We start from the raw sequence: 18,575 nt of genomic DNA on the forward strand, positions 1-18,575 counted from the left end.
GAAACGTGTCAAGTGTACACAAACACAATAAACATTAACAACAGTATTGAAATAAATATATAACAGCTATATGTATGAGGCCAGCAATGGCGGCAACCTCAAGTGAGTGCCACGCCCCTTGAGGAACCTTTATGGCCCACACTGCAAAAGGGAATAATAAAAAAGCGAAGCGAATAATCAATTGTCAGAGAGTGAGTTTTTGGTTTTTGCCCCATTTTCAAGGTCAACGCTTCAATTGTGAACAACACACAAAGGCAGTCGACTCACAATCGCAGCCGAAGAGTTCCTTTTTTTGCTTTTCGTAAAACCTGTTTAAAAAGTCGTTTCATCGTTCCCTGACACATACATATACGGATACGCATGTAATCCATTGCCACGCCCACCAACTGCCGTTGAATTTACCGATTTAATGCTTTTATAATCGACTTAAACGTTTGATTAGCGTTTGATTAGCAGTCAGTCAATCAGAGCCAGAGCCAAAGCCACGACCAGAGCTACATCTCACGGCACTTGTGTATTGATGGATGGCTTACATCTGAGCTCTGCCAGTCTGCTTTGATTGACAGCCAGCTTCAGGATCACTGAGTGTATGTGTTGTACTATATACTGGTACCCGTATACTTAGGATATATTGTGAGTACTCTTCCTTTGACTTACCATGTAACCATCGTATGTCCATGAGCCGAACTTCATGAAACATGTCTGCTCATCGAATGGAAAATATTCGACATCAATTTCGCAAAACGATTTATAAATGGCGGGTGGCTTCCAAACGACTTTGCCCGTGTGGTGTAGAATTGCTTTAGTCATTATTGTCACTTCATAGTTGCCATCGGCACTGCAAGGATTAAACATAAAATTTTTCATTAGAATTTCGCTAATTTTAAAATTTAGATTTAGGGTGTTGTAGGTTGAAATGAAAAATATTTTCAAATAAAATATAAATACTAAAATTTAAAGCACAACAATGAAAAGGCAAAATAAACGTTAATAAAATCGTATATATTTGTATTTTCATGTATTCACACAATTTATTGTGTAGGACATTTTATCGTAAATAAAAGGAAACATATTGCAACCAATCTAAATTCACTCAATTGATAATGGGGCACATTTTTTCTGTGAATGAAGCTATGACATCCGGTATACTATCACATAAATAGCCTTTAAAGCGCATTTCACACTGGCCATATAGAAAAGCTTTTTACGAATTAAAACATTGGGAAAAGAAGCTCAAAAACCGCAGGCACACTCAGGAGACATAAACATAGTAGATCGAGATTCACTACTTAAACAGTCAGAGTCACCACATTACCATTTCCGGCGGCCATATTAACTTAACACCATAAATCTCAGCGCTGGCATTACATTGCGGTAGACAGTGGCTGCGTTTGTTTTTGGATTTGGCTGCCTTCAACACCCCCTTATCCCCTTGGCTCTGCCAGCCGACATTTCGGGAGTTCTCATGCTATATATGCTTATATACATACAAGTATTTCTATTCCCAAAGTGCTGCGACTATGGCTTTGTTTTCTTTAATTAAATGAATGTTGTTGACAACTTTATTATCAGCTGAACTTTGTGAACCCAAAAGGCACCCGCCCCGCCCCTAACTCGGGGCCAGCGGGCGCATGGTGCAGAACGCAGGGCGTTGGGCTGGCCTGCCACAGCCACTTTAATTCTATTATTGTGTATTACCGAGGCAGCTTCCAGTCTCTGGCATACAAAGACAAAAACATAGTCACAGTCGTAGTCGGAGTCGGAGTCATCGCCACAGTCGTATCTATGATTCTTTTTCAACTGCTTTAGTTTTCAGATTCAAGCTGACGACAACTGCGTCGAAATCAAAAGAAATGAAATAAAATTTCATTATCTTTCATTAGATTTATAAAAATAGAAATGGCGCACTGAAAGCTGTGGCGATGGCGGTGGCCCTGTGTGTGTGTGTGAGTTACAGCAAAAAAGCCAGCAAGAAAGTTTTGCCAGCCTGCGGATTGGCTGCGTCCTCGGCTCGCTTCGGTTCGGCTTTTAGATTCAACTTTGGAGCGTGGCGAGATACAAAAATGGCGATGGCGATGGTTCTCCGTGTGGCGCTCAGATTAACGCGCTGATAGTCGCAGCTGGCGCCGGCGGCGTCGGGCGACGACCACCATGAGGCTGACACTCATACGCCGCGTTGTCCACTGGGTATATTGTATGTGCCTGCCTCTCTCTCTCTCTCTATCTCCCTGCTTCGCTTTAAGAGAGCACTCTGTGTGTGTGTGTTTGTCACCGCATCGCCGTGAAGATAATGGCTGCAATTGCGGTGACCCCCAGGCGTGGTTTTGGTTTTTCGGTTTGGTTCTAAACTTTTTTCTCTTTGTCGTATTTTTTGTTTTTTTGTTTTTGTTTTCTCTCACAGCTTTGTCTCTGCGCTTCACTCGCTGCTGTTCGCTCTCAAACTCTGTGCTGTGCTTTTTTTGCAGCGCCGTCGGCCATTTTAAATGGTTTTTTAGCTATTAATGGCTTGCTGCTCGCTAGCGCCATCATTGTTGCCGCTGTTTCCATTGCTGTTCCTGTTGTTTTTGTAATAACATTTTAAAATGCTTTGCCGTTGGATTTGGATTTGGATTTAGTGTTCGAGTATGTCTGGCTATGACTATGACTATGGCTTTGGCGTTGGCTTTGGCTTTGGCATTGGCTATGTCGTGGCTTGCCTTGCCTCATCTATGGCCTAAGGACATGCCTGCTAATGGACAACGCGGGCGTGGCAATTGTGATGGGGCAGTGGGTCTATGACGATGGCGTTGGTGGGGCTCAGCTATTGGCCATGGGCGTGCACGGCTAAAACAACATTAGCAGCAATTTTTCGTATTTTAAAATGAATTTGTAATTAGAGGCTAAAATGTATTTTTAATTAGTTCAGTAATTTTGGTTGATCCAGCGAAAACAAAACCATTACATTTCGTTGCAGTTGCGCGAATTATTCTACAAGAATTATGACGTTGCACTAAAGTTATTAAGAGTGAAAGCAAAATTAAAAGAAACTTTATTTCCATATCCTCTCTAGAAGAACAAAGGATTCGTAGAATTGATGCTAATTTTAGTTGCTGAACAATTCACATACGTGTTTCTGACAACAAAGATAGGCTTTTAGATGTGTTTATTCTATGAAGAGCTTCCAAATATAGCCCATAATAGAAGCCATTATGTGCGGCAATTCAAGAGAAACAGTTTCAATTGCAATCAATTCCACGCCGCAACCTTAAACAAGCACAGAATGGCATGGAAAAAATTGTACAAAAACGGAAGCATCAACTAAGCAAATCGACTGCGTTATACCCTGCACAAATGAAATTAAACCTTTTATATAAATGAAATTTGGATGCTAATAGTCAGTGCCCTTATTGCCTTTACAATTATTATAGGAAATACCTAAATCTCTGTGTTCGCAATGACAATATTCTGTAGTATAATTATGTAAAGTGAATGAGCAACATTAGCTTTGACAATGTAAACAAATATAGCAAATCCTTCGATTCGTCTGCAGGGTATAGAAACAGAGCCCAACGAATGCTGTTGCCAGACGATGGACGACGTCATTGACGCTGCTCGAGTGCGATTTTAATTTCTTGGATCAACATGAAAATTAATTGCTGGAATTAAGCGGCTTTCACAAATATAAACACAGTTGCCGTCTCTGCCACTGCCATTGCCTTTCACTGCTATTGCTATCGTCGTTGTCTCTGCCGTCGCTTTCAAGGCAGACAGCAGGCTGGCAAGCTGGGACCCAAAATTGTCTGCCTATAGCTAATAGCAGTGCTTATTTATTGTAGCTGCTGTTTGCACAAACTTACGCTACACATTCGCAGAGGGTGAGAGAAAGTGGGAGATGTGTTTGGTCCCCCTCCACAACTTACTTTGTTTCGGTTTCGATGCGTATTTAATGAGAGGCACATCAAAAACACAAGGCTAATTATGCTTGGTCAGCAGTGCATATAGAGACAGATCTCTCTCTTAGGAGCCAAATTGCTGACAATTTGCAAATGTACAAAATTGCTACACTGCAATGCGAAATTGACAAACGCGGCAAATGCAAATGCTTTCGATATGCAGGCGAGCCGCAAACAATTGGAGCAAAAACAACAACAAAAACAACAACGGCGGCAACAAGCGCCTGCCATGGCCAATAAATTAAAACTTTTGACGCTTGTTTCGAAGGCCGCTAACGGCAACGGCTACAGCAATGGGAATGGGAATGGAAACCATCGCCAACATGGCTAGGGCATTATTTTCTATTTTCTGGACTAACATGATGGCCTGGCAGGTATTTCAGGCTATGTTGTTGTTTTGTTGCGCATTTACAACGGGGGCTGGCCAACTATTTGTTAGTTATTCCACGTTTAGCAGGCAATTAAACATTTTTCATTGCATACAAATGGGCGTAATTTCTACTGCAAGCATTCTCCCTCCCGCCCTTGTTCTATGTATGTGCCTGTGTGTGCGTTTATTTATTTGTGTGTTTGCAAGTGGATGCCGAATGGCTCTTGTGCGTTTGTCTTTGCAAAGCCCGGCAAAAAAATGCGGCATAAAATATTGCGCGTTTTTGGACCCAGTTCGCAAATTAAACGCATTTCACTGCGCTGCTTCGTTTGCGCTTTTGGTGTATTTGTTTTCAAGATATCTGTGTGAACACAGCCTATAGCTGCGGCAATTCGTCATACGTTAAAAGCAAATATAGCATTTTTCCAAAAATAAATATTTCCCTTATAAAATTGATCAAGTATAACTATTTGATAAGGTTGTAAAAAGCATTTTTAAAATCAATACATATTTGAATAGGTTTGAAATAAAATCACGAAATTTTTAACAGCACATAAAACCAATTTCTGTCAAAAAATATCCTAACAAAATGAGTTTGTATCTTCGTTTTATTTTTTTATGAGTTTTATGAGCAAATCTCGTTGAATGCTTAAAGATTTTATTGCTTGGTTTAAGGGAAAGTCTATCAAAGGACAATCTCTCAATCCTTATGTGGACACTAAGTTAAATGGACTTTACAAAGGCAATTTATTTTGACCAAACACAATTAACTACAAGTGTTCGAGGCGAACAAAAGGCACTTCAAGTTCAATTTTATGCGACGGACTGAAAGAGGCATTGGAGCTGAGATGTGCTTGTGGATGTGGATGTAGACGTGAAGAGGAAGGACGACTATGCCGAGCATTGCTTCATTATAGCCTCTACAAATTATTTGCAGTTTAAAAAGCGACCACGATGGCGCGGCGACTGTGACAGCCAACGACAATGGCGGCCATATAACACGCATTGCGTTCGCATTTCTCAGTGTGTATCTATGTGTCTGTGCATGTGTGTGTGTGTGTGAGTATTGTACAGTATGTGTGTCATTGTAAGTACCATGGAGTTGCCATAGTTACGCACAACAACGACAATGCTTTTGCCGTTGTTGGCAAATGAAATTTAAGCTTTTTCCAAGCAATAAATTACGAGTTTTTATGACTCTGCCAAAGCACACACACACACACACTCGTATACATACATACATACACATATACACCCCAAAAGTATGCCATGAGAATAGTTGGTAAAACCGAGACAACAAACAGCCAGCCAAGACAAGCCCAGCCAAGCTCAGTCAAAAAAAAGGAGAAAAAAAAGAAAACCCAATACGGCACATAAAGCGCGTAAGCCGATCTGCCAAAGGAGCGACGTCCTTTGCTGGTGTTGTAGGCACTAAAGTCAAGTGTTGGCCAAAGCAAAAGCAAGTGGCACAGTGGCATCAATGTGAAATATTGCGAGTAAAATCCATTATCAATCGTAAATTTGTATTTTCATTTTGAAAATGAAACTCTGCATAGTTTGGTGCGCCAATCAAATTAATTTTGTAGACATCCTACAAGGATGCTATTGTTTTGGTACGTGCGTAAATTAGATTCTGTTGTGTGGGTTCCTTGAAAAAGACGGAACCGGTTCCTTTATATCATTAAGAACGCTATGAGTTCTTTTTCCTTGGATAATTTCCATTTCTATACCTCTCCCACTTATACCACTATGCCACTTGCTTTGGCTGGCTTCACTCCAAGAGTGAAATACGACACAAGGCAAATTATAATAATTACAGCGAGCATAGCAAAACAAAACGTCCAATTTGAGACGGCAGACGAGTTGGCAGCCGTTTTATGCTGAGACTGGAGCATAAAGGCCTGCCAGTCCCTTTTGCTTCCTGTATGCTGCTCCCTTTTTACTTCTATTGCTGAACTGAACCCTTGGCCAGTTTCCATGTTCCTATGTTACATTGAAATAAAAATACGTTAATCATCGGCTGATAAATTGCCAGTGTAACTCTGTGCTTTGATTTATACGCCCGTCGCGCCCATTGGGCAATTATGTAAATGGCTCCAGGCGCCAAAGGCCCCCTAAAAGAGCTTACGCTCATTTTTTTCCGTATCATAATCGTTTCGGTTTAAGTTGTATGAAAATTAGCACAAAACTTACTTGTTATACAGCACAATATCCGGCAGCCATATGTGCTCAGAGGGCACATGCAGTGTATCAACACCACCATAATCGTCAGGATTCCATTTCAATTTGTAGTCGTTCCATTCCTGTTTAAATAAAATATACATATTAAGTTTAGTGCAAAGCATATAACTGTAAAGTATCGAATAATAAATATTGTTATGCTAAATGCAATAATTTATGGGGAAAATGAAATTGCCATTTGAATTAGTCGCTTGGTAGAATCACTTCGTTAGATAATTTGCATATAGATGAAAGTTGAATTGAATTTGTGGTGTCCGGACTATATACATATATACAAACATTCAATATACTCGTGGACTCTATATGTTTGTGTGTATATTTGGATTGCTTATGGCCTTTGCTGTTGTTATTGCAGTTAATGTTCCAATTGCGTTCCATTAATTATGCATTAATTTATTGGTCGCTAAGCTGTTGGCGTTAAATTAAATTTTCATAATAGAATTGCGATGCTGCATGCGACGCAACTGTTTGCTCTGCTTCTTATTATCCTTTTTCCTGCCCATCGGGCAGAAGAGTATTTACAGCTACGGGGACCACAGGATCGAGCAAATCGAAAGGGTTCAAGCCTAACACAGCACGACAACAACAATAATGTGGTTGATTTAATTAGTCTCGTTACTAAGCGACCCTTTTATCAAAAACCCCAAAATTAATCAATAAAACAAATTTTGGCCTTATTGATGTTCTTTAAATTGTTAAGTTTTCGGTTAGACAATTATTCCTTTTTGTTATTTAATAAGGCTTTCTTTCACTTTTTATGTGAAATGAATTAAATTGTTAAACAATATTCTAGAAAATTAAAATTTAATAAAGTCTTTAATAAGCTCATATATAATTATATTTCTTTAATATATTTTTAAGTCATTTTAAAAGAGTATCTTAGTAGTCGGCCAAACTCTCAAGCGAGGGCGATATATAAAATTGTAATTATGTTGATTGCCACACTATTTATGTAAAATGTATTGTGAATGCCATTTGGGTGTTGTTTTCTGCTTCGCATTGCAATTCACAATGGGATTAAGGCAGCACTCGAAAAATTCTGTATATAAATGTTGGTCATGCATGAAATTCTCAATAAAAACAACAAATTACCGCTCATGGGTGTCTGATATATTTAAAGCGAGTATTATTTTTAACCTTTAAGTTATATATGTACAAAGTGAATAAACATTTTGTTTATTTAAGCATAATTTGTTGAAATTCATGAGTTGAAACAATGAATGTGTCATTCAAATATTCAATTTGCTTTCGGTGTGGTCAAGCAATTACTTTAAAATTCCTACCATAATTGTTCATTGTATGAATCCGAAAAACAGTTTAATATCATAAGCACAAAAATATTTAAGTATTTTCAATAGTTCATTCCAGAACTGAAGAGGTAACAGAATTTTATTTTAACACTTATCTGGTTGTCTATGAAAACTATTACAAATTTAAATGCGGTTGCCGATGCTACACATTGGCATCGGGATAACAATGAAAACAGCCCACGAATATTCACACAAATACACAGAAGCATTTATGAATATGCGGGTGCACGCATTTGTGGCTTTATGGACATAATGTTGCATATTTATGAGCGTTACACGCAACTGCGATCAAACAAACAAACAAACAAACTGCAACAGCGTCAACAGCGACGACAAATAATAAAATTAAATGGCCTGGTTCCGGAATTTATTTTGGTCATAATTAAAAGTTTAATTTTTGCGTTATACATTTGTTATGATTTAGATCATTTTAATTTATGAAAATTAATAATTTGGAGCTACTCTTAAAAAGGTTATTTACATATTTAATTTCAGCAAATTGCAGAACGGAATACAAGTCTTTTCATAAATAAGTAAGTAGATTATAAGCATTCGATTCCATCAGTATGGATAATTACAATAGCGATATTCACGAGAAAGCGTTTGCGGGAATAAACGCGATTAACATTTGTAAAGAGCTCAAATTATATTTGTCGTCATGTCCAAGCACATTTTTGGTATTCAAACACAAACAGAAACGCAGATGCGATGCATAATTTATTTGTAATTTCGGGGATTGGCTTTTGTTTTGTCAATTGGGTAACCATAAACTTAGCATAAGCTTTAAATGGAGCGTGGAGGCGAGGGAGCCATTGGCCATTGACTGCAATTTGTGCAAAGGATTTGTGTGCATATTTTATGCAAAACTTTAAAGCTTCTCAATTCAAGTGCCTAAAAGCTGATCGCCCAAAAAAAAAAGTTCCAACTCAGACAATAGATGTATATAATATATGTGTATATATATATATAAAGTTATTCCCTTCATTGTTGTTGTTGTGTGCTGAACTGCCCGAGGCATTAGTGCAAAGCGAATGCACATATACGAGTAGCTGCAACCAGCGACGCGAAGTGACCAGTGGAGTGGCATGCCACTTGTCCGATTCCAAGCCAAAGCTTTCAATCCCAAAAAACAAAATTGAAAAAAAAGCCAACCAAGTGTTGGTCACAAATTGGAATTATGTGAATGCAGGAATGGGAGTTGGCTAGAAAAATTATTTTGCATTTGCTCGCTGACTGCAACGATGCGTGCAAATGGCAAATTCATGTTTCACGGAAACGATAAGAAGATTGGCAGCACCATCGTCCAAATCGCAAAAGATCCACAAATAGCTTAAAACGTCGTGAAAAAAAATGTTGAAAAGTGTTTGAACTCACCTGCTCCACCCACACATTGGTTGTCATAATTTGATTTTTTAAATTCTGCAATGAAAAAAAAATGGAAAAACACTGTTAGTTATGTATTCAAACAAAAATTCAATCAGCAATTGCCAATGAAATGTCCATTGAGAGTTGAAAGGATAAACTAATTGATACCCAGTAAAAATAAAAGCGAATGAAAACCTGAGTATTTAATTTGTATATAATATTGATTAATATTGATTAACGAAGAATTTAAATATTACAATAATTTATAGCACAATGAAATAATCTTGAAAAATATAATTCTAGGGAAACTTCACCGGGAATCTTTTAAGAAAAGAGGATGGATACGAGTATTAAAACAATATTTATTGCTGTAAATATTTTCAGCGAAAAATTCATAGTTTGATTGTTCAAACTACTGTGAATTTTATATTAGACTAGTCTTCAACGAATAATGGAAACTGTCTAATAGAATGGAACAAATTGAATTTCAGTATTCGGTTAACCTTTACGGATTTGAAGTGTCGCCTGGTCAACGTGATTATTGTGAAAGACCGCTAAAGGGGGATTGCGGAAGGGGATGTTTGGTTCTCTTAGCAACTCTGTCCCAACTTGAGCATTGAGTGGGGACCATAAAATTGAAAATAGTTGCGACGAGCGAATGTTTTTTTAGTGCAGTAAAGAACTAAGCTGCTTCTCTGGTGTCGGTTAACAAATGCATTTCAAATTTGCCAAGTTGAATGAAAAGGGGAGAAACTGCGATTGAAGAGTAAGTCCTGAGTAGTAAGGAGTGAAGGGAATGTGGTTTGTCGGTTGTCAAGTGGTTGCCCATGGCATGTCCTGGGTTAAATGGTGCTGCAGCTGGTTAGTTTCGAGTGTTGGCAACAAAAATAAGCAAGCAGATACACAAAGAGAGAAAGAGAGGGAGTAAGAGGGAGAGCGTCAGAGTTTTCTTAAAGCATCATTGAGTTTTAATCAATTTATGTAGCATAGCAAGGGAACAGAGACAGACAGATAAATCTAGAAAAAGAGAGAGAGGGAGAGAGAGAGGCAGAGCAAACGCGATTAGAGTCGAACCGAAGAACAGTTGATGCAATTAAAGTTAAGAGCAGCTAAACAAGCATAAAGTTTAAGCACCGTCGTGGTAAGCCGCGAAGTGGATTAAAAGTTAGCTCAACTATAAAACCAGGCAGTGCCATTTCGAGCATTAGATGAAGTGGAATCACAAGATATCCATATATACCACAAGAACTTCCATCCATCCCATCGACAAACACTCACACACACAGCCTCAAGTTACATAATTAGTGAGAGAAACTCTAGATGCTAAGATTAAACTGATAAGGGTTTATGCATAAAATCCGCTCTTTCTTCTTATTCACTGCGGCCTTTTGCCAATATCGTGCTGCGACGCGTCTTTTGTGTGCGAGTGTGTGTGTGTCTGTGTGTGTGGAATCCTTTCCCCTCATTCATTTCTTTAATTCGAGTTGAAACGCAAAAAGGAAACAAGTAATTCATGAGACGGTTTTTTGCTCTCTCAGAATTTACTGCAAATAATTCAAGCATATCATCAACATGCAAAGCAAGTGCTCTAATTTGTGTCTTAACAGATGCACGCACGACAGCACTCAGCCTCCCATTCAGACACTCTTTCTCCGTCTGCTGAGCCGCTGTCTCTCCAACCAATCCATCTCCCTACATGCAGTGAGCTCATGTCAAGCAGCTTGCCAGTTGGTTTCATTATATTTATGGCTGCTGCTGTAGCTGAAGCTGTTGCTGCTTCCCTTTCATATTTATTTAGGTGGCAGACGGCAAACCAACTCATTAAGCGTAAATATGTTGGCGGCGGGCAATGGAAAAAAAATTAGAAAACGATAAAATTGCGGAATAAATCACTTAAGCGTTGAAAAATGTAATTAACGACAAAATGATAATGATGCGACGTAGCGCGTTTTCCGCCGAGACACGACAGATAACTTCACGAGCGTTGACGACGATGATGATTACGATGATGATGATTATGGTGACGAGGAGAGGGAGGAGCCCTGGCAATATGGTGAGATACGCAGTGTTAATAGATTTTGCCAGCGGTTGGCACGCACATTTTATGCGGGAGGATTGCTCTGTGGGTATGTGTGTGAGTTGCTGTCAGGACGACCTACTAATCACCCGCTCAGTGCGGCATGCCACAGTCTACAGACTACAGTCGACAGTCTATAGTCCCAAGTCGCCGGTTGCCAGTTGCCAGTCGCCCGTTGCCAGTTGGTAGTCAACGGCTGAGCGTCTAAAAGGTCATTAGGCGCGGGCGACGCGGAAAACCGGCAATAAAACGACAAAGCCCAAGACCAAGGCACAAAGACAGCGGCATAAGGAAGAGATAAAATAGCATCAGCAGTAGAAGTAGCATCAGCCGACGGCAACACAGCAGAGAAGCGGGGCGAGAGCGTTGCGCGTATCCTTTATGCTTTATGTGCGGCATCCGCTGCAGCCACAACAGGAGCAGCAGTGGCAGTGGCAGTAGCCGCAATAGAAGCAGCATCATCTTCCTTGGCAATCTCTTAGCCATCTCTCGCCTGCTATAGTACTTACTGGGCAAGCCGCATGCCCCGTGCCCCACGCCCCTAGTTTCTTGCCTTGTCGGTTCACACCTAAAGCCTGTCTAACTGGGTTTGTTCCCATGTAATTGGTGTAGTTGTTATTGCTATGTTGCGGCTGCTTGCTTATTCACACTTAGAGCTACGGCAAATGCGGCAATCCTGCGAGGCATCGGGCGGAGGGGGAAAAGAGGAAAAGGAATGTCCCGGTTGCATTACCCCCGAACAGGATGCAGGATATATACTGTTTAAATTGCTTAAGCCATAGCTTTAAGCTTTACCAGCTGCAACTGAATTTGCATTTTGCGCCTGCAGTACTGAAAGTGAGAGAGCTCATCTCTGTCTTGTTTACAATTTAAATCGAATTTCCTGTCTGCGTAAATAAAGTCGTCCGAAAAGGCAACAAACCAGATCTATAAAAACGTTTCTCAGCTGTGTGAATGCGAATGAGTCTTGCCTGAAATGCAACGACAATTAAGATTATAAGTCGGATTATTTTAACGATGCAATTCAAGCAATACATTAGAATAGTTATTTGTTATGTAAGTTTAATTTTTCGTATGGCTGCTGGGATCGTTGTGCTTCCAAGCTACCTTTAAGTCTTTCTTTAAAAGGCGATCACAAGATTTTTTTTGAGCTTTAATTTTTCGTCGGTTGACTGCAATTTTAATTTACTGATAGTGAATGCATTCATTACATTTTTTATTATTTACAGTTCCCAAACAGTTAATTACAACTCGAATATTTTCATGCATGTTTCAAGTTCAGATTTTCATTATTCATAAAAATTTGTACATTTTACTGCATTATGTTAAGTAGTCACGTTAGCCATGTCTCTTGTAGTTTCCTAATTAGAGTTTCTCCTCTCAGCGTGCTCTACTGTAAATAGATACAAATTTCGCAATTTCCTCAACATTTCAAATTTATGAGCACATAGGCATTTTGCTGTTTGTAGTTTGCATGTGGGTCTGAGCATTCTCCCTCCCTCCACAATGTAACCTGGCAACTCCTAACATTTAAAGGTCCAAGCTAGCATTCCTGCCATAGTATCTGATTCTCATTGACTGCTTATGTTCGACTCATGTAGCATTGCTGGCCGTAATTCACCTGAGTGAACAGTTGCTATGCAATTGCAACTAAAACTACTTACTTGCTCATGTTGCCAAGGCTAAGCGAATATGGAAGGAAAATATAAAATTAAAAATTCTAGGACAAACACACACATGCACACACACACAACACCCGCACATAGCCAAGATATACACAGCTGGTTTTGACCTATTCCTGTGGCTGTTCTCTGATTGCAATTTTCCATGCGAGTCGAGAGAAAAAAAATGGCAGTGATTTCAGTCAATAGAATTTACAAACGATTGAATGCCAATAAGCAGAGAAGGCAACACGTGCAATTCGACTACAGCAACAAAGCAAGTCGAAAGGCAAAAAGCAAAACGCACAGCAGCACAGCAACAGCAAAGAAAAAAACGACAACAACGGCAACAAAAGGTGACCAGTGTGGACTGTGGAGTGCAATAAAAGAAATTCTGCGAATATTTCAAGCCAGTTAGCAGCCAGGCGCACAGGGCGTATGTGCAATATTACTATGTGTGAGTCCTAGCACACACACTCTCTGCACACACATATACATACACTTATATAAAAGCAATTTCGTTATAAGCACCTTATGCCAGATGCATGGTGCTTGGATCTCGCACAGTGTGACAAAACACAAATTGAATCTAATAAGCAACTTTACTCGAAAAAGTAATGAAAACTTTCTGTAGCTTAGAATATTTTCTTATTTTTAATAAAAGTGCACTCGCGCACTCGGCAATACGATCTGGAGTGAAATTTCCAGGAGGTAACTCTCAATTATTTTTTGATAAATTCAAAATAAAATTTGTTAAAGTTGACGCACTTTAAAGTTTTCAAAATGGTTGTCGGGTATCACTCTTGTGTGTGGAATGTGTAAAGCTCGGGGACTTGTAATGGAAAACTTTATAAAAATATTCTTGGAAATTTGCTTTTCCTGTAGAGAGGAGATTGAATTTGGTCCAAGTATTGATTGTAATGTTACCCAATGTACATTGCCATGACGGTTGGTTGTTGTTGCTACTGCTGCTGCTGCTGACTGGCTGCTTGGCATGCCTTTTAGTGGTCTTGGTGCTTAGCGCGTGATTTATAACAGCAAAAAAGGATTCGAAGTCAGCAGGAAGCAAGAGGCAAAAAGCAGTAGGGTGCTCAGCAGCTCCCCAGCTCAGCTACTGTGTGGCCAAGAGCACGTAACTGTTAGCCGGTTTCCCCATTTCCGGTTGTCATGTGCATCCAAACCGACCAGAAGATTGCGGACCCAGGATCAGTTGGTCTCTCTCTCTGATATATTGCCCAATTCTTGTTGCCTTGATTGAACTCAAACTGCACTTGCAACTGGAATTGGAATTGGAACTGCAACTTCAACAGCAGTAGTCACCATTCCCAATGCAAAAGTTAATCAACAAAACAATAATCAGTCGATGTAATCGCAAAGCCGATTGATTTATTATGCAAACACTGCTGAGTATCGTGATCTGCAAAGGACAATTGGGACGCCAAGGGGAAATGGAGAAGTGGAGAAGGAAGCTGGCTTAGTTCGACTGGTTTTTAAGCGCTTGGTAAACAGTTATTAATTACGCGACTGACGCTTTGCTCTGGCTTATACAAATACCATTTTGCCTCTACCTAGCTACTGGATTGGATGGGTATTGGCTTTGCAAATTAATCTGGTTTGATTGTCATTTGATAAGCAGTGGAGCGACTGCGTTGTCAAAGAAATGACAGCACAAATGGATACCATCATCATTATTATGTCGACAGAGATAGAGCGAGAGGACAACTTGTGTGTGAATATTTACATTAATTACAAACTTATAAATGAAGATGTATTTTGAGTACTTACCACATCGATTAACTGTGACAGCCGCAGTCCCATCTTGACCGTCAGACGATCCGAGTTATTGCCCACGGGTCGTATGAGTCGATTGTAGTTGCTCAGCAGATCGTCGTACAGACGCTTCGCATCTGGGTTGGCCAGGCCGCCGGTGGCAAAGTGTAATGCTATGAATACAGCTGCGAATAGCACGCTACCCATCTTAGGCCAGGTCCAACCCTGTTAAAGGAAAACACGAAAGAAGAAACACAAACAGAAATTGCATGAGCATATAAAATATTTTCAACTGCATTTGTATAACACATAACATATGTATACTTTTTGTCAACTTTTATTTGTATATGTATTTAAATTTTCTCTTGCATTTGCCAAATCTTTCTCACATTCTGCATGTGTGGCAACGTTGCAAGTCATAAATTTTACAAAAGTGTCAAAAGTATTTGAGCAGCAGACAGCGCCAAATGCGCAACGAGAACTGCTTGGGAGCAGCCATAAACACCATTTAATCTTTGGCTCAAACACTCAAGACGTCCAAGATGTGCATGTGTGTGTGTTACAGCTTCAAGGTGTGTGTGTGTGCGTGCGTGTCTTCATTTAATATCTGCGTATGCTTTTGCCAGTTGCATCCTGCATCCTTCTGTGTTTTGCTGCCCAAATGCACTTTATGTCGCTTAGCATTTTTGTTATTGTTCAGACGTTCGGGGACATAATCTCAACTTTGAGATCGTGCTATTACCCACACAGAGAGACAGTTTTAGTCCCTAGCTTTACTGCAAACTTTATATTATTCTCATATTCATACTCATACTAGCAGCTGACAAGCCCAACTGTTGCAATGTGAGAGGCTACATTAAGCACAAACAAGCAATTATGCTTATTTCTTTTATACATTCCAGGAAAGTACATGATGTACCCTGTTTTCCTTTTGACTCTGTATTCTGTATGGGCCAATTATCAAAAGTGCGCAACATTTTTGCTTTTGCTTCTGCTTTTGCTTTACCAATTTGCCATGACAATTTGCCTGCATAAATGGTGGAATGTTATTTCTTGAAAGTAATAATAATTCTCGTAAATATTGTAGTACATAGTAGAAATTGTTATCTTTGTTTGTTATTGATTCTAGTAATTGGCCAATGCGACTCTGGGAATACACATGTATTCTCTCTTTTATTTTCTTTTCTTCTTCTTCGCCCTCTTTTTATGTCTCTCTTATACGTATTGTGTGTCGATATCCTTATGTGTTGCATGTGTACACAATCCATTAGAAAATTGCCTGACTGAGAGCTGATATTGTTATGCAATGGCAAGCTAAATAGATTTGTTGTGCTAATATTTACTATTTTTAATAACAATTTGTATTTATTCACGTGAAAGTCAATTCACATTAATAGAATTAATAGATAAAACACAAAGGTAAATATAAAACGCAAATTGTGTCTATTGTTTCGTCAATCCCATTTTAATTTCGATTTGAATTCAAATTTTGAGGATAACAGCCACTAGAAAGAGGGCCTTGAAGTTATAATAACCAGCTCAATTTTACAATAATAAAATATTGTACTATAAACATTAATTAAATTCACAATTTTAATATTATAGTATTCCTAAGTATAATTTAATTAGACTAAGTCAGTGGTTAACTCTTAACTTTTTATACCCGCTACCCATAGGGTAGAAGGGTATTATAACTTTGTGCCGGCAGGAAATGTATGTAACAGGTAGAAGGAGGCATCTCCGACCCTATAAAGTATATATATTCTTGATCAGCGTCAACAGCCGAGACGATATAGCCATGTCCGTCTGTCCGTCTGTCCGTCTGTGTGTCTGTCCGTCCGTCCGTATGAACACCTAGATCTCAGAGACTATAAGAGATAGAGCTATAATTTTTTTTCGACAACATTTGTTATGTTTGCACGCAGATCAAGTTTGTTTCAAATTTTTGCCACGCCCACTTCCGCCCCCGCAAAACAAAAAAATCGAATAACAAGCGTAATTTTAAAGCTAGAGTTCCGAATTTTGGTATATATAATAACTACTATAGTAGTTATGATTTCTGAAAATTTGGTTGCGATCAGATAAAAATTGTCGAAGTTATAAAAGAAATATTTTTGTATGGGCAAAAAACGCCTACTTACTAGGGGTCTTAGTTGCTTTGGCTGACAATCTGGTATATTGTGCCGTCTATGGTATATTTTGAATGCGGTACTATGTCGATATACCAAATATACCATTTGGTATATTTTTAGTATTTTTGCAGTATATTCGGTATATTTTGAGAAAATACCGCAAATTATATTTATTTTATTCAAAATGGGTAGCGGGTATCTCACAGTCGAGTACACTCGACTGTAGCTTTCTTACTTGTTACTTTTATTTCTCGTACTTTTTATGCATGGTGAAAATGTTCAAAAGGGAGTGAGAACTTTTTTCTTTTAAGCATTTTGTTTACGGAAAAGTTTTGTTCAAAAGGTAGAACATATGAGAAATGACATGTACTTGTAGCATTTAAGAATGTGTCTCGCAATTGTGATGTGTCTCCGCATGTGTGGGTTGAAAACGTGCAAGGAAATTGAAAATGGAAGTACTACGATTCACACCCGCATCATCTAGATCGTACTAATCAAATTAATCAACACGCGCCTGTTGTGCTAAGGTGCGAAATTAATTATGCTAATTTTATGTTAATGGTTTGTAATTTGATGGCATTGATTTGACATTGTTGCTGTCGCTGTTGCAGCTCGTCGTTGTTGTTGTTGTTGCGGCATATAAAAATCTACATTCAGCGATAAATCAAATCAAAATTTGGCCGACCATCTTGTCTGCATAATTCAGCGCTTATGTCTGAAGTGACACGTACACGTGTCAGTGACCGCAATAACCAAACAACAACGAAAAAGCACACAGACACATACAAACACACAAACACATCATAATGGAGGCGTACACAAAATAGCGACACATACACATGTGATGAGTGAGATGGAAAGCGAGAGAGCGAGAGAGCAGCTAGAAAGAACAACAGAAAATGAATATCATTCGACAGCTATTTATGCGCCCTTTAGTTGCCAGATTATTTCATTTTCATTCCCATTCCCATTTCCATTGTCATTTCCATCTACATACGAGTATAAGCATTTATATTTAGATTTATTTATTATTTATTTATTTTGGCGCATACAAATTTCATGACTTCCACACACAACCAAACATACGCAGTCAGTGTGTGTCAACGCTGCGTATGCGCAATATTATTTGCTGACTGTTTATTAATATTTTTATACGGCGTAACCATTAACAATGAGTCAAAAGTGTATGGTCAAGCAAATTTACATATGAATATAAAATATGATACTGTGAAAACGGACAAGGAAATTCCCAGCGGTATGTTTACTAGCCATGACTAAACACAAAGCAACGCAACTCTTTACAGCGATGTGGAAAAGTTTGCGAAATACAGAAAGTTATTCAAAGGGAAAGAGTTGCCGTTTAAAATAACGCTAAAGGGAATTGCAAATTGCAGCCTTTTAGAGCAACAAACAAGTGCAATTACTTGCAGTCAACAATCGGTTGCATTAAATTGGAACTCTTCAGCAAAGTGGCGATTCGAATACCACAGCAATGTATCTAATATATATATTTATATATCTATATAGACAAGTATGTGTATCTGAACACATGTGAAAAAATGTATCCATTACAGACAATTTTGCTGTGGCTTTCTATATGCGCTACTTCGCTTTATTAGCACTCTTTGGTTGGTTTCGCCTGCATTGAATAAACTCGTACTACGAGCAATATGAAACAGACCACACAGATAGCACACAGTATTTGTTTTGCAATAAA

General features: G+C 38.9%; 1 protein-coding gene across 1 annotated transcript in view; it reads right to left on the reverse strand.

The window, feature by feature from the left end:
* The window catches only part of LOC132784367 (acetylcholine receptor subunit alpha-like 1), a 72,271-nt gene that overhangs the window by 11,732 nt on the left and 41,964 nt on the right, over positions 1 to 18,575 (reverse strand). The window contains exons 3-6 of the mRNA XM_060789935.1: positions 14,742 to 14,951; positions 9,228 to 9,272; positions 6,496 to 6,605; positions 658 to 838 (exon numbers count right to left, since the gene is read on the reverse strand). Of these exons, the coding sequence (XP_060645918.1) occupies positions 658 to 838; positions 6,496 to 6,605; positions 9,228 to 9,272; positions 14,742 to 14,933 (528 nt within the window). The 5' untranslated portion in view covers positions 14,934 to 14,951. The remainder of the gene's footprint in view (positions 1 to 657; positions 839 to 6,495; positions 6,606 to 9,227; positions 9,273 to 14,741; positions 14,952 to 18,575) is intronic.

The sequence above is a fragment of the Drosophila nasuta genome, chromosome 2R (genome assembly GCF_023558535.2).
Source record: "Drosophila nasuta strain 15112-1781.00 chromosome 2R, ASM2355853v1, whole genome shotgun sequence".
Taxonomy (NCBI): Eukaryota; Metazoa; Arthropoda; class Insecta; order Diptera; family Drosophilidae; genus Drosophila; species Drosophila nasuta.